Source organism: Marmota flaviventris, chromosome 18, assembly GCF_047511675.1.
Source record: "Marmota flaviventris isolate mMarFla1 chromosome 18, mMarFla1.hap1, whole genome shotgun sequence".
Classification (NCBI taxonomy): Eukaryota; Metazoa; Chordata; class Mammalia; order Rodentia; family Sciuridae; genus Marmota; species Marmota flaviventris.
The window spans coordinates 38,492,750-38,508,043 of NC_092515.1; the positions used below are offsets into that span (position 1 = coordinate 38,492,750).

Consider the following 15,294-nt stretch of genomic DNA (forward strand, 5'->3'; position numbering starts at 1 on the left):
AATAGCATGTTAACCTACTGAATCCTATTCTTAATTAGGGATTAATAAGACTGTATATAGCTGGGTGCAGTGATGCACACCTGTAGTCCTAGTGGCTCGGGAGGCTGAGGCAGGAGGATTGCAAGTTCAAAGCCAGCCTCAGCAAAGCTGAGGGGCTAAGCAACTCAGTGAGACCCTGTCTCTAAATAAAATACAAAATAAGGCTGGGGATGTGGCTCAGTGGTTGAGTGCCCCTGAATTCAATCCTCAGTACCCCCATCCCACCAAAGACTGTGTATAATAGAAAACCAATTATTATGCCTTAGCTAACCTATGAAATCTGCTTTTCTCCTTTTTTTTTTTTTTTTTTTTTTTAGCATTCAACCATACATCTTTATTGCCTTATTTTAACATTTCTCCAATTAAAAGGGTTACATCAGAAGGCATTATTCCTGAGAAATGAACTTTCATCATTTTGGCACAGGAAATCAAACCCAGAGCACATGTATGCTAACCAAATAGTCTACAATTTTGATCAATACCCCCAGCCCCAAGAAATGAACTTGAAATTGTCTTAAATTCTCAACTTTACTGTACACCTATTACCATGTGGACCCAACATGCCTGTTTAGGAGCAAAAATTCAACACCATCTAAGTTATAGACATCTTTATTTTTAAATCTCATCTGCCAATTTAGCGTTTTCCACCAACTCGGGGAGCAGAAACCTTCACAGGTTTCACAATCTTTTGCTTAGGTGCTGCCTTTGTGGGAGCCTTAGCAGCAGCCATTGCGTCTTTTTAGATGCCTGCTTAGCCTTTTTTGCTTCCTTGGCAGCCCTAATAGCTTGCTCTCGTTGAGCCTTTCTAACTTCTGGTTTCTGATTCCTCTTGGCCATGATATCAGCAAGGGATGCACCAGTGATGGCCCTCTGAAATTTGACTGCACGCCGGGTTCTCTTCTTTTGAATTTCTTCTGACTGGCCCTTTTTGTGCTTTCTTCTGTAGAGGACAGTCCAGTTTATCTGCCGAGGATTCCTCTTGGATAGGAAAGCCGACTCGCATTTTGCATTAAGAAATTGGAAAACCTTTCCGTCGGTCCTGGCGTAGCGCCTCCCGTGTCCGGGGTATATCTTGTACCCGCTAAAACTACACAGCTCGACCTTCATGGCGACGGCTGCTGGGATAAAGGGACGACAGCGAAGAGAAGGCTGCTTTTCTCCTTTAATATGAAGCCCAAAGATAGGGCTGCTTGTTAATAGTATTTCACAGGCCATCAAGAATCCTGGCTTCTTCACATACCACTCTGCCATATCTAGCATATACTTCTTTTCCTTATGGTTACAAAACAGCTGCACTGCCACCATAAATTACATCCTCACTTTAGGCAGGAGGAAAATAAAGAGAAGAGAAATGAAGAGGAGGCAGTTGAGTCATCCCAGACAGATTTTGCTTATGTCTCATTAGCTAGAACTTAGCAATACAGCTAAATCTAGTTGCAAGAGGCCTAGAAAATATTCTTTAATTTTCCAGGGCACATAACTGCACTGAAGTTATATTTGTTTTAGTAAGAAAAAAAGGAAGGCATGGTATTGAGTAGTCCACTGGCAGTGTCTGCCCCCTCTGTTTACAAGTTGAAAAGAATGAATGTTACCCATATTCATCAATGTGGATAAATTTCAAAAGCACCATTTGGGTGAAAATCTAAGTAACCAAGTAATATCCAAAGTATGACACAATTTATATAATTTTTTAAAAAGCTACATACAGAACAATAGATCTTTTATGATTATCTATGTAGGTATTAAGAAGCCAAGTTCTGAGATTAGTAAGAGAAATAGTTGTGAACATATTTTTATGAAGTTATATGTGGGCAGATACCAAGTGTCTAGTTGCAATGGTTTTCTGTTTTTGGACTCTTTTCTGCTCCAAACTTCTTAAATATAAAAGAATGTCCCCTGAGGTGACAATCTAATTAAATCGATATAATCATTTTCCAAGAATGAAATCTGTCATTTAAAATCCATAATAAATATTTTGAAGAGAAAAATAATAAGGAAATACAAATAGAGATTTGCTTTTGGCAATCTATTAAAATATTTAATTTTGAGTAAGAATGAAATTGTTAGTGGCTTATGTTATCCATATGCCCCCTGAACTCTGAAATTCTTGTGGAGGAAATTACAAAGATGAAAAGTAAATGCCATTTGATACAAGAAGACAATTGGATTTTTTTTTAGTAATATGTGTTGTGTCATAAAACTGTGTTATGAAAATACATTGTTGCCCAGAGGTGATAAAAGTCTGTAAAGTTCTTTTCCACTTCCTAAATCAAGTTTAAAGCTGAAAGTATTTATTGGTAGCAATAATGCAATGATCAGGGCCAGTGTAACTGAATAAAACATTTATTTATGTTGAGAATTACCCTTAAAATTTCTACCATTTTTAATATATTTATTCAATAAACCTTTATTCAATACGGTTTCTACATGAGGGGTTTTGACAGGTACCGGGAGTTCTCATATTATACAGTTATTTCTTTAGAACTTAAGGAACTAATGGAGAAACAGACATGTACAGTATAATAAAAGTAAAAAATAGAGTCAGAAGAGGGCCTATGGCTGCCTTCGCAATGGGATGATGGCAAGACTTAATTCAGTTAATGACTCAATCAATCAGCAGGAAATGGGAGGCACTTCTGAAGCAAGATAATTTAAGATTGGATGAATAAAGGACCATATGCAAAGGGTGGCCAGCAACGAAGAAAGGACAGAGCATAGTGCAATCCAGGGCTGGGGGTGGTACCGGCCCTAGGCTCAAAGTGAAGAGGGAGGGCAGAAATGGTCCACTTCCTCCCTCCTCAGACCTGAATGCAGCCAGAAGTCCGAGGACTTGGCCACTCCCAGGGTCAGTCAGGCAGGTGACTCTCTTGGGAAAGAGAATAGGGTGGAGAAAAGCCAGGTATGGGTCTGGGGCCCACGCCAATACTCAGAAGCATGGTTCTATCTGGCCCTGGAAGAATAAGAAGGAGCTCACTTAGAGGACTTTGCAGAGTTGGGGAGGGTGGAGGTAAGGCAGGTGAGGATATGCCATTTTCCTGGGTCAGGAAACTGCACAGAGGAACAGAAGAAGGAGAAACTTTTCTTTCAGGCTTTAATGTGACTGAAATTTAGAGAACATTAGTGTACTGGGATGTGCTACAGAATGAATCCCACCATTATGTACCATTTTCATGCACCAATAAAATATGAAAAAAAATATAAAAAGACAGTAGGGAAGACAACCTTTTTTTTTTTTTTTTTTTTCCTGTTTTGGGCGAAAACTCTAGATGTTAAAATGACCAAATTTCCTGAGTAAAAAAATTCACTTTCTCTTTATAACCACGCACTAATGAACGTTGCATTATATATTGCAATACTTTTGCCTCTGTATTTATTCTCCCTCTTTCTGTCTTTCTTATATCAGGGGAAACTCAACCCTTTGTGTGAGGGTTGAACATTGCTGTGTGTGCTTCTGGGCTGCACGTATACCTGTCTGCATGTGTGCGTGTGCTGCGGACCTCTTTAGCAGCCAAAGACTATAGATTCTTTTTCAACATAATCTTTCAAATATTTAAAATGTAATATATAGGATCATAGAGGAGACAATTATGTTAACATACAGTTCTGAGAGATCTAAAAATTGTGATGAAGTAAAATATGAGCTTTATTAATGCATTAAGTAGCATGTTCTTCTGATGGGTCTATTAACTATCATAATTTTAGCATCATAATGTAAGCAATAAACATAGAAAATATGCTGAGAAAATAATTGTAATGTTAAATGGCAATATTTGTAACTTCTACCAGTGACAAAGTGATAATTGAAGACCATGTTAAAATCCACTTAGAGGTCAATAAAACTCAAGATATGTATACTTTTTTCTATTCAAGTTTGGAAACTCTGAAGGTCTGTGGGCCCCCTCATTAAAAACCCTGGTTTTAAAGTATACTTACAATATGTATCTCTAAACAAGACAAATGAATTCTACAATGATTAAGTTTACCAAAACAGGATGGATGCCAAACAGAGAGAGCAATTTTTAAAACGTTAAAAAATTCTGTAGAAAATGCAGTAATCCCTAAATGGCTAGTCACGAAATGCCACAATGCAATAGCTGAAGATTTCATCTACTATTTCATGGAGACAGCCCATAACACACAGTGATACTCATGGAATAATATACTCAGTTTAATGTAATAAAAAACCCATGACTGCTAAATTGCTACAGTGAAAAATGTAACCTCTTTTTTATGACAGAGCTTTAGCCAATTACAGTCACTGTTAATTCTTACAATTGGATGCAAGTCATGCCTTATTTCAGGGAATAGGCTACAAAGATATTATCTTCCATTAAACATTGTTACAGATGTACTACTAAAAGCTTTTTGTTGAAGTAAAATATAAATAAAGACAAGCTCACATGTCATCAAATTAGGGTTCTCCGAGAACCAGAGTGGCTTCATCTGATGATGGAGTCTAGCAAGTGTAAAGTCTGCAGAGTGGGCTGGCGTCTGGAGATCCAGGGAAGAGCCAGTGTTGCAGGTTCAAGTCTCCAAGCTGTCTGCTGGAGAATTCCTTCTTGCTTGGGGAAGGTCACTTTTTGGGTTGTGTGGGCCTTCAGTGGATTGCATGAAACCCACCCATATTTTAGACTCTGATCAGCTTTACTCAGTCTACTATCTCAAATGTTTATCTCATCCCAGACACCCTCTAGACACCCAGAAAGCTCTTTGACCAAATATTTCAGCACTGTGGCCCAGCCAAGTTGACATCAAATTAACCACCACCATCATATATGTCCAGCTTCCCCAATGTTCATGAACTGAATGTACCTGTATACCAGCTTCCTAATTAAATAACAATGTGAACAGAAATTCAACAACCCCTCCCCTCCCCCATGCTCTCTCCCAGGGAGTGTGTCCATACCAGTGCTAATGATATTGACAGGATGCTCTGAGTTTTCCTGTAAATGGAATCACATGACAGGTACCCCCTAATTGCTTTTTTTCCCTTAGCATCATGCTTGTGTGCTCCAGCCATACTGCTGTGCATCATTATACACTATTTATTTTCAGAACTGCTGAGATTGCATTGATTGGATGTACTGTACTTTGTTTGTCCTACCATTCACAGGCATTTAGCTAATATGAACAGCAATGAGAAATTCTAATGCATCTCTTTTGGTGAATGTATGTGAACATTGCTATTGAGTCTATGCCCTCATGTGGAATTGCTTAGTCATTGAAAGTTGGCATATTCAACTTATTTATTTATTCTTTTTAGATAGACCTGGCAGCAGAATGTATTTGGACATATTTTACATACATGGAGTATCACTGATTCTAATTAGGATTCCATTCTTGTGGTTGTTCATGATGGGGAGTTTCACTGGACGTGTATTCGTTTATGAACACAGGAAAGTTACGTCCGATTCATTCCACTGTCTTTCCTATTCCCATTCCCCCCTCCTTTCCCTTTATTCCCCTTTGTCTTATCCAGTGAACTGGCATATTCAGCTTTGAAAAAAGACTGACAAGTATTTTCAAAAGTGATGGTATGAATTTACACTTCTGCCAGAAATAAGAGTTCTCTGTTGTTCTTAACTAATGCTTGGTATTTTGGATCATTTTTTATTTTGGCCATTCTAGTGTATGTGTTATGTACTAGGTTGTTTTAATTTGACTTCCTGGAATAGTCAATGAAGTTGATGATCTTTCCATGGTCATTGCACACTTGGATTTGCAAGTTTAAAAAGATACTGCACACTTTGAATGACTGGCTCAAGAATTTTGTCTATTTTTCTATTAGGTTTTCTCATTCTTTTATAAGAGTTCTTGGTTGGACTTTATATTGAAAATATACTCTCTGTTATGGTTGAGATGTAAGGTGTCCCCCAAAAGCTCAGGTGTGAGACAATAGGAGTTTACAGGTGAAACGACTGGGTTATGAGAGTTTTAACTAATCAGTGTATTAGTCATTTGATAAGGTCCAACTGAGTGGTGGGGTGTGGCTGAAGGAGGTGGGACCCTGGAGACATGCCTTTGGGGTTTATATTTTGTTCATGGTGAGGAAAATTCTCTCTCTCCTTCTCTGCTTCCTGGTGCCTGTCCTGTTCTGTTTTCCTCTATCCTGCCTCACCTTGACCTTGAGGAATAGAGTTGGCCATGTATGGACTGTGACCTTTGAAACCGTGAGCCCCTAAATTAACTTTTCCTCCTCTTGTCAGGTCTTTTGATCATAGCAGTGAAAAAGCTGACTTAAACACTCCCTTGTTCTGTGATTACATTTTTGCTCTTCTAATGGTACCTTTTGGTAGACACATATTCTTAATTTCATTATAGTATAATTTGTTACTAAAAAATTTGTGTGCTTTTTGTATCGTGTTTAAAACTGTTATGTCAAAACCATTATGTTTCCTCAAAAAATTCTTATTATTTTAACTTTTTGCATTTAGATCTGTGATCCATTTGGATTTAATTTGGTGTTTGTTGTGAAGCAAATGACAAGATATCTTTTTCCCCCTGTTTGGATATCTATCTGACCTCAGGCCAAAAGAAAAAGCAGTTCCTCATTGTATCCTATATGACCACATAATTCTATTTTTGGATTCTCTATTCTGCTCTTTTGGTTGGTCGTGTATCCTTTTGCTAATACCACTCTGTCTTAATTATTATGGCTTTACACTTGAACTTCACAGGTGGCGGAATAAATCCTCTTGTTCTTTTTCTTCAAGATTTCTTAGATACACCCTTCTTTTTAAATCAGATACAATTAAAAGTTCTATTTCAGGGGACAGTGCAATCTAGACCAGACATAACTATTTGAGAAAAGAAATATATCAGCTGACAGAGAATTCTTTACCTCATATGAAAGAATCATTCCTGTTGAAAATTTTATTCTGTATTAATATTAAGTATGATATTGCAAGAAGCTCACAGGATTTTGAATTCAAATTTGGAGGAATTGTTATTCTAAACAGGTTTCTCTGATTCAGGCCAGCAAATTTTACTTAGTACCTAATATTTGCCAAGTGTTAGTATGTGTATTCCTATTGCGGTAGATTGTTAATGCCATTGACTTTGTGGTCCTCAGTCTCTTTTGTAGAATTATTATAGAGATATCTTAGAATATTTTGCTAAATCATATCCTTTTCTGAAAAACTGATAAAAACTCATTGATTTTAGGTAATAGATACTAACTCTGACCAAAATGGAATTTATTTGAGACATTGGATACCTTATAAAATCGAAGAAAAGTTGAACAAAAAGGCATTAAGAAGGATGAGGATGGAGATAATTCAGGAGAAGGGACCCATGGAGAATTGGAGTTCCCTAAAAACAGAGTCTGAAGCAAGATCTAAATGATAATTTTTTGGGGGTGGGTACCGGGGATTGAATTCAGGGACACTCAACCACTGAGCCACATCCCTAGTCCTATTTTGTATCTTATTTAGAGACAGGGTCTCACTGAGTTGCTTAATGCCTTGTTCTTGCTGAGGCTGGCTTTGAACTTGCTATCCTCCTGGCTCAGCCTCCTGAGCCACTGGGATTACGGTGTGTACCACCATGCCTAGCTTTAAATGATAATGTTTTATTGGAAGTTCAAAAGTCAGGGCAGAGAGTGAGAGAAAAAGAAAGTGAGACAAGAAATCTTGGGGAATGAATGTTGGGTGCAGCATTACCATATGGCGCTGTCTCTTGATGGGTTGTGAGACTCCCAGTTGGTTGTGCAGTAGGTACATCACAAAGCCACGCGGAATGGACAGGTGGACACACTACACATTGACTTCCATCCAAAGCAGTCAGAAACTGGGGGAAGCTTTCTTGATGGCTCTGTTCTGTCTCCCATTTCACACTGATTGAAATTTATCCCACAGGGAGATAGCTTCTCTGCCTTTCAAGTTTGGACCAGCCAGTCCCTACAACAGTCACACTCCATATCTTGGGACATGTCCCTGTTGAGAAAGGTCAGAAGGAGCCAGAGCATGAGACAGTGGGGCTGTGTGGCCGAGCATGGATTTAAGTCTCCCTAGGCAATCGAGGCAGAACCAAGCAACTAGAGAAGACAGGTGAGGTGAAAAGAATCTAATGAAGAATATGGGATGTGTGCCAAACACATGAATTTAGGCTGCAGGGCAAATAAAAATCAAACCAAGCTAAACAAGCAAACAAGTATATTCTTTGGGCTGAAACTCATTCAACCACTGCTCTTGTGTGGCTAAAATGAAAAAGACTGAGAAGCTTAGTGATGGCAAGGACGTGGAGCAGCTGAGACTCTCTCATGTCACTGCTGGGAGTACAAAATGGTACAGTCACTTTGGAAAAGAATATGGCCATTTCTTATCCAGTTAAATACATAACGATTGTAAGACCCAGCAATTCTACTCCTGGGTATTTACCCAAGAAAGTGAAAACATCTGCTCACAAGAGATTGTGTGCAAATCTTTGTAACAGTTTTACACGTTATTGCCCACAGCTGGAAACAACTCAAATATCCATCACCAAGCGATAAACGATAAACCACAAGAGTATGTCCGTCAGGGCAACGGCAGACACAGCAATAAAGAGAGATGAAATACTGATAAACCTGGCAACAGGTGGAGGATAAAACCATGATGCCAAGTGAAAGTACTTGTTTAAAGATTCAGCGATGCCAAGATGAGTGGCAGGTAGCAGTAGAAATGAGAACCAGTGATTCTCTGGGATCAGAGAGCGTACTAACTGTACTGAGGTATAAGGGAACTTTCTGGAGAGATGGAAATGTTTTATCTATAACTTGATTGGAGTGGTAGACCCGGGGGGGATATCTTTGTTAAAACACATTGAACTGTGGGTACCTTTTATTGAATGCAAATTATATTTCAATAAAATTAATTGAAAATACTGCTCTTAAACACACACCAGCCCACTCTATGTTGTATGTCATTGCACTCACCATGGCGAACGCTAACATCAACTGAACAACTCTGCCTGGTTTTCCCATTTGTCTTCATCCCAGCTTGAGAGCAGGAGGGAGAGCCAGTGTGCATACTCTTGGCTGATTTCCATTGCCACTCACCACCATAACTTTGTTAAATTCAGGAAAAAATTCTGCTCACAAGGCCCCCTATCTGAATGTTTGGATAAAGGAAAACTTTCCAAAGTCTCCTATGTACATTATCTCTAGGGTTCTTTCTGGTCTAGCCTTCCTTTATTAACATTTCTTTTTAAAATTTGTTCTAATCAGTTATAAATTACAGTAGAATGCATTCTGATACATTATACATAAATGCAGTGTAAATACTCATTCCTCTGGTTGTACATGACGTAGAGTCACACTGGTTGTATGATCATATATGTACATAGGGTAATAATGTCCGATTCACTCTACTATCCTTTCTACCCCCTTTTCCCTTCCCCTCCCTTTCTTCACTTCCCTCTACTTAATCCAAAGTACCTCTGTTTTTCCCCTAGCTACCCCCACATTGTGATTAGCATCTGCATATCAGAGAAAACATTTTGCTTTGGCTTTTGGGGTAGGCTTATTTCACTTAGCATGATATTCTCCAACTCCATCCATTTACCTGGAAATGCTATAATTTCATTCTTCTTTAAGGCTGAGTAATATTCACATTTTCTTTATCCATTTATCTGTTGAAGGGCATCTAGGTTGGTGTCATAGTTTGGCTATTGTGAATCGAATTGCTATAAACATTGATGTGGCTGTGTCACTGTAGTATGCTGATTTTAAGTCCCTTGGGTATAAGCTGAGGAGTGGGATAGCTGAGTCAAATGTTGGTAGCATATTCCAAGTTTTCTGAGGAATCTCCATATGCTTTCCAGAGTGGTTGCTCCAATTTGCAGTCCCACCAGCAGTGTATGAGTATACTTTTCCCCCCACATCCTTGCCACATTTAATGTTGTTTGTATTTTTGATGATTGACATTCTGACTGGAGTGAGATGAAATCTTAGAGTGGTTTTGATTTACATTTCTCTAATTGCTAGAGATGTTAAGCATTTTTTCACATATTTATTGATTGATTGTATTTCTTCTTCTGTGAATTGCCTGTTCAGTTCCTTAGTCCATTTATTGATTGGGTTATTTGGCTTTTTGGTGTTGAGTTTTTTAAGTTCTTTACATATCCTGGAGATTAATGCTCTGATGTGTGTGTGGTGAAGATTTTCTCCCATTCTTTAGGCTCTCTCTATACCTTATTGATTTTTTTCTTTGCTTAGAAGAAGCTTTTTAGTTTGAATCCATCCTGTTTATTGATTCTTGATTTTACTTCTTGTGCTTTAGGAGTCTTGTTAAGGAAATCAGTTTCTAGGCCTACATGGTGAAGATTTGGGCCTACTTTTTCTTCTATTAGGCACAGGGTCTCTATTCTAGTGCCTAAGTCTTTGATCCACTTTGAGTTGAGTTTTGTGCATGGTGAGAGATAGGGGTTTAATTTCATTTTGTTACACATGGGTTTCCAGTTTTCCTAGCACCATTTGTTGAAGAGGCTAATTTTGAGAGTCTGGGTTGAGAAATCAGTGGAGATCAGTATTGGTTTCCCGCTTTGTGTAATCTGATACTTTCCTCCTGTGGCCTTTTAAAATCCTATCCTTATTCATCTGGGCATGATGGTGCACACCTATAATCCCAGTGGCTCAGGAGGCTGAGGCAGGAGGATCTCAGTTCAAAGCCAGCTTCAGCAAAAGTAAAGGGCTAAGCAACCCAGTGAGATCCTGTCTCTAAATAAAAAACAAAAATAGGGCTGGGGATGTGGGTTAGTGATTAAGTGCCCTTGAGTTCAATCCCCGGTACCTTTCCCTGCAAAATATTTCTATCATTATTCTTAATGCTAGGTATTTTCATTATAATGTGCCTTGGTGTGAGTCTGTTGTAATTTTGTACATTTGGGGTCCTTTAAGCCTCTTGGATTTGATTTTCCATTTCATTCTTCAGATATGGGAAATTTTCTGATATTATGTCATTGAAAAGATTCTGCATTCCTTTGGTTTGTATCTCTAAGCCTTCCTCTATCCCAATAAATCTTAAATTTGGTCTTTTCATGTTATCCCATAATTCTAGGAAGTTCTGTTCATGTTTTCTTAGCATCTTCTCTGTGTGGTCAACTTTATTTTCAAGATAATATATTTTGTCTTTGTTGCCTGAGGTTCTGTCTTCCAAGTGGTCTAGTCTGTTGGTGGTACTTTCCATTGAATTTTTAGTTTGGTTTATTGATTCCTTCATTTTGAGAATTTCTGCTTGATTTCTTTTCATAATCTCTATCTCTTTTTTGAAGTGATCTTTCTCCTTCTGAAATTTATCTCTGATTTTACTCCTCACATCATCTTTTTTTTAAAAAATCAATTTAACTATGTTATATTTTGAACTCCTCTGACATTTCTTCCATTTTGTTGTCAATGGATTCTATTATTAGAGCATCCTGGTTTGTTTGGGGTGCCTTGTTCCCCCCTTTTTTATGTTGTTTGTGTGTCTTCTCATTTAGCAGTGTGGATCTGAGGTAGTAGAGTTTCTACCCTGTAGTGTACCTGAAGGTTTCCAGGTCCTCACCTTTAAGGGGGAGATCAATATCATCAGTACCCAATGCAAACCATATACAGCCTTAAACCAAATAGCTCCTATTAAGACTCAGGCACCTCTCTCCCAGGTGGTCCCGAGGGCTGAGTGCTGGGACCTGAGGAGAGCTGTTCTGTGTCAGGCGGATCAGGATCAGGTGCTTCGAGCTGTGGGCTCTCCATGCAGCTGTGAGCACTGGGTTGGACTGGTGACTAGGGAGGGGCTGGGAGACTGGGGACTAGGAAGCCAGAGAGCCCTGTTGGGTGCTTGACTGATGCTAGACTTGGTGAGACCAGGGAATTGGTGGATGCTGGCCTGGGGAGGGAGTCGGGGCCTGGCAAGTCCTGGCCCAAGTGGGCCCTGGGAACTCAGTGGGTGCTGGACCTGATGGCTGGGCCACCTGAGAGAAAGATGCCCTCACACCCTCTTCCAACCTGCTGTAGCCAGCCCTGTCTGTCCCCATGCACTTTAGAACTGTGGAGCTGGGGACAGCCCGGCTCTCTCCTGCCTCTGCAGCAACATGTTGGCTACTAGCACACCCAGCAGGAAGACCTCAGGTGTCACCAAACCTGCAGGCACCTTGATAATGGACTTCCAGGCTTTGGCCCGTGTCCTGAGATGGTGATAGCAGTGGCAAACCTGCAGGCACCCCAATATTGAGCCTCCAGGCCCTGGCTGGTGTCCCAATATGGTGGCTGCTGTGTCTTGAGTTGGTGATGGCAGTGGCTATGGTGTCCCAAGATGGAGGTGGCTGAACTTGGAGATTGGGGCAGTGGTGGCAGTCAGTGTGGTGGGAGTGGATGGTGCCTAACATTTATATTTGTGTCCTCTGCATTGTCTTTAATGTCTTGTCTCTTGTTGCTTTTCTTGGCTTTAAGATCCTTAATACATTCTGAATGGGAAACAATTGGAAGGGACAAAGGCAGAAACAGAAGAAAGTGAGCCTCCCAGGATTGGGACACCTGCCTCATTTTATAAGTGAGCATGGTTTCTGGGTCACTTGGAGAGAGTGGAATAAATGGCGCTACGAACTTCCTCCCGGTTATTTTCTGGGTGGTGTGTTTGCTGAGAGAGGATTTGTGGGCTGGCTCATTCCAGCTCCCTTGGCTTGTCCTTGTTGGGATTTCCTACCAATTCCTATTAATGGCTTGGCCGTCTGTCTCAGTTTTCAGGTTCTCCTTGAGTTCCCATGTCTTTTGAGTCTTTATAGATCTTGCAATGGCACATTCGGAAATGTCAAAATGTGGACGGCTAACCAGATGTCTTTTGCACTGGCAAATCCGTTTCCATTTACTTTGTAGGATTCTCTTTAGGGAAGGCTGCCTTCTTCAGGAAGATTTATTCTACCCTGAATGTCTACTATTTAATTCTGGTTCTGTCCTTTCAGAAAGCTCTACCTGGGCTTGCCAACTCCCCCACTGTCACTTCTAATCAACCTGGCACTTCCTTCCATGACTGTATCTGGGTACTTACATTAAAAGGATAGGGTCCTGGGAGATTTCATCTTGAAAGTGAAAAATCAAGGATCTTGTAAGTCCCTGTTTCTCATGAAACCACCTTCAAAGGACTGAGCACATGCATATTTTCTTAGATTTTATTGGTGTATAAACACTGCTGTGATGAAACCGATACTACTTTTACTTTCTGGAGCAATAATTGGCTTTCTCTCAAAAGTCTAACCCAATTCTTTCCAACTTATTTTAGATAAAAGGGAAGTATATTTAGAAAATATATTTACGGGTGAAATTTAGAAAGACTAGGTAAGGTTGAATTTGAACATGTGCCATGAAGTTTATTAAAAGTGAGCTTTTCACTAAATCCTTTAATCCTTAGAAAAATGTTCTCAAATTTTAAGATGCTGGGTTGGACCCCAGACTTACAGGATTAGAATATCTGTGAATGGGAACTAGGAAGCTGAACTTTTTAACAAACAACCCAGCTCATGTGTTTTTGATGCACATTTTTCTAGTCCACAATTTGAACTTTACCCCCACCCCAGAGTTAAAAGACTCAACTCTCAGTTTTAGCATATGTAAGATAGAAATTTATTTTTTACTCGATCAAGTTAGCATTGCTGACATTCTGCATTTTTATTATATAATAAAATAACAAGTATATTTTTCCAGTAAGTAAACTTATTGAAGAATTCCAAGACTTAGAAACAGAAAAAAGGATACTCCATTAAAAAAAAAATTTAAGTTGACACTTCATAGTTAAACATATTTAGGGTATAGTATGATACTTTAATACATGAAAATAATGTGTAATCATCAAATCTGAGTAGTTAGCATTTCCATCTCCCTAAGCATTTATCATTTCTGTGTTGGGTGTTTTCAGACTTAAGAGGACCCCAGTATATTAGGAGGAAGAATTTGTCACAAAGTCTGCACATTACACAGTGGGAGAGAAATGCAGCCATGAACATTTTTGTTTTTAACTCAAGCTTTTGTATTTATTAGGAGTATTTATCTGATTTCTCTTAGGAACTCTTTGTAGCTGAAAGTAACAGCAGTATCGAACTGTTTGTGCTGGTGAGAGAGAAGCGGGGAGAAAAACTAGATCCAGTAACCAGAGATTGGAGCAGTGACACATTTTGAAGCCTCATATACTAGAGAAATACTGTGTTCAAGACATTTGGAAATGTCTTATGTAGGGCAAATAACACGATCAAGATTCCTAAGGAAAATCACCCTATAATATCAAAGCAAAAATTGGTTTGTGAAAGGATGGCCCAGAATAATTTTAAAAAGTGCAAATTATGTTTAGGGCCATCTGGTAAGGATGTTTTCATTTGCTCTATTACTTTTTGGGAAAAAAAAAAAAAAAAACCCTTCCTAAATAGCTTCTGGTAAAGCCTAGCTCTAAAGAAAGTGAAGAAAGACGCTAAATAGAAGAGAAGAAAGAAACATATTTATGCAAAAGGCAATGGGAGTTTTGTTGCTTTTCTTTGCACAAGAGTAAAGTGTCATATGCCAGTGACCTACTTTGGGAAATCAAGTGAAGCAGATTCAAACGCAGATGTGTTTCAGGGGGCTGAGGTGGTGTATTTGACTAAATTTCTGTCAGTATTTCTTAACAAATTTTAGAAACAGAATTTGAGCAAGAACTTAGGATAGAAATACTCCAGTGACTGAGAATGATGCTTTTGGACAATTAAAAGACGTGATTGAAATTTGCTGATGGGACTCTCCTGGGAAAGAGAATTAATAGATATATCATAATGATAATGGCTATTAGACATAAACTTGGTGTCAGCCACTGGAATGAAGAATTTAGTGTACATTCTCACATTTAATCATTACAATGGTCCCATTAAATATGTATTATTATGATTTCAACTTGACAGGTGAGGACACTGAGATTTAAAGAGGCCAGTGAATTTATCCAGTATAACACAGCTAGTTACTCGACAGATTCAAGCCTGGAGCATATGTTTTTGAACTTCAAGTCCTAACATAATTACACCATTAGCTTCCTGGTGTGTGTGTGTGTGTGTGTGTGTATTTATGTTTATATCAACATTTATATTTATGTTCAGATCTATAGTTAAGTTTTGGCATTTAGAGTTAACCATAAACATTATGTACATCTCTTTCTATAATTTTGTATTATCTATGCTAACCAAGAAAAGCATAGCTTGCCATCAATCCCTGAAATGTAGATATTCATAGTTAAGTTGGAGACACTACAAAAATCTGGAAGGAAACTCCTAAAAAATTTATAAGGG

General features: G+C 38.9%; 1 protein-coding gene across 1 annotated transcript; it reads right to left on the bottom strand.

Moving 5' to 3' along the window:
• Positions 1–632: 632 nt before the first annotated feature.
• LOC114095699 (large ribosomal subunit protein eL24) lies at positions 633–1,185 on the bottom strand. Its single transcript, XM_027939052.2, is given in 2 exon segments — positions 633–771; positions 774–1,185. Coding segments are annotated over 2 exon segments (471 nt in total). The 5' UTR covers positions 1,147–1,185; the 3' UTR covers positions 633–673.
• Positions 1,186–15,294: the final 14,109 nt, after the last annotated feature.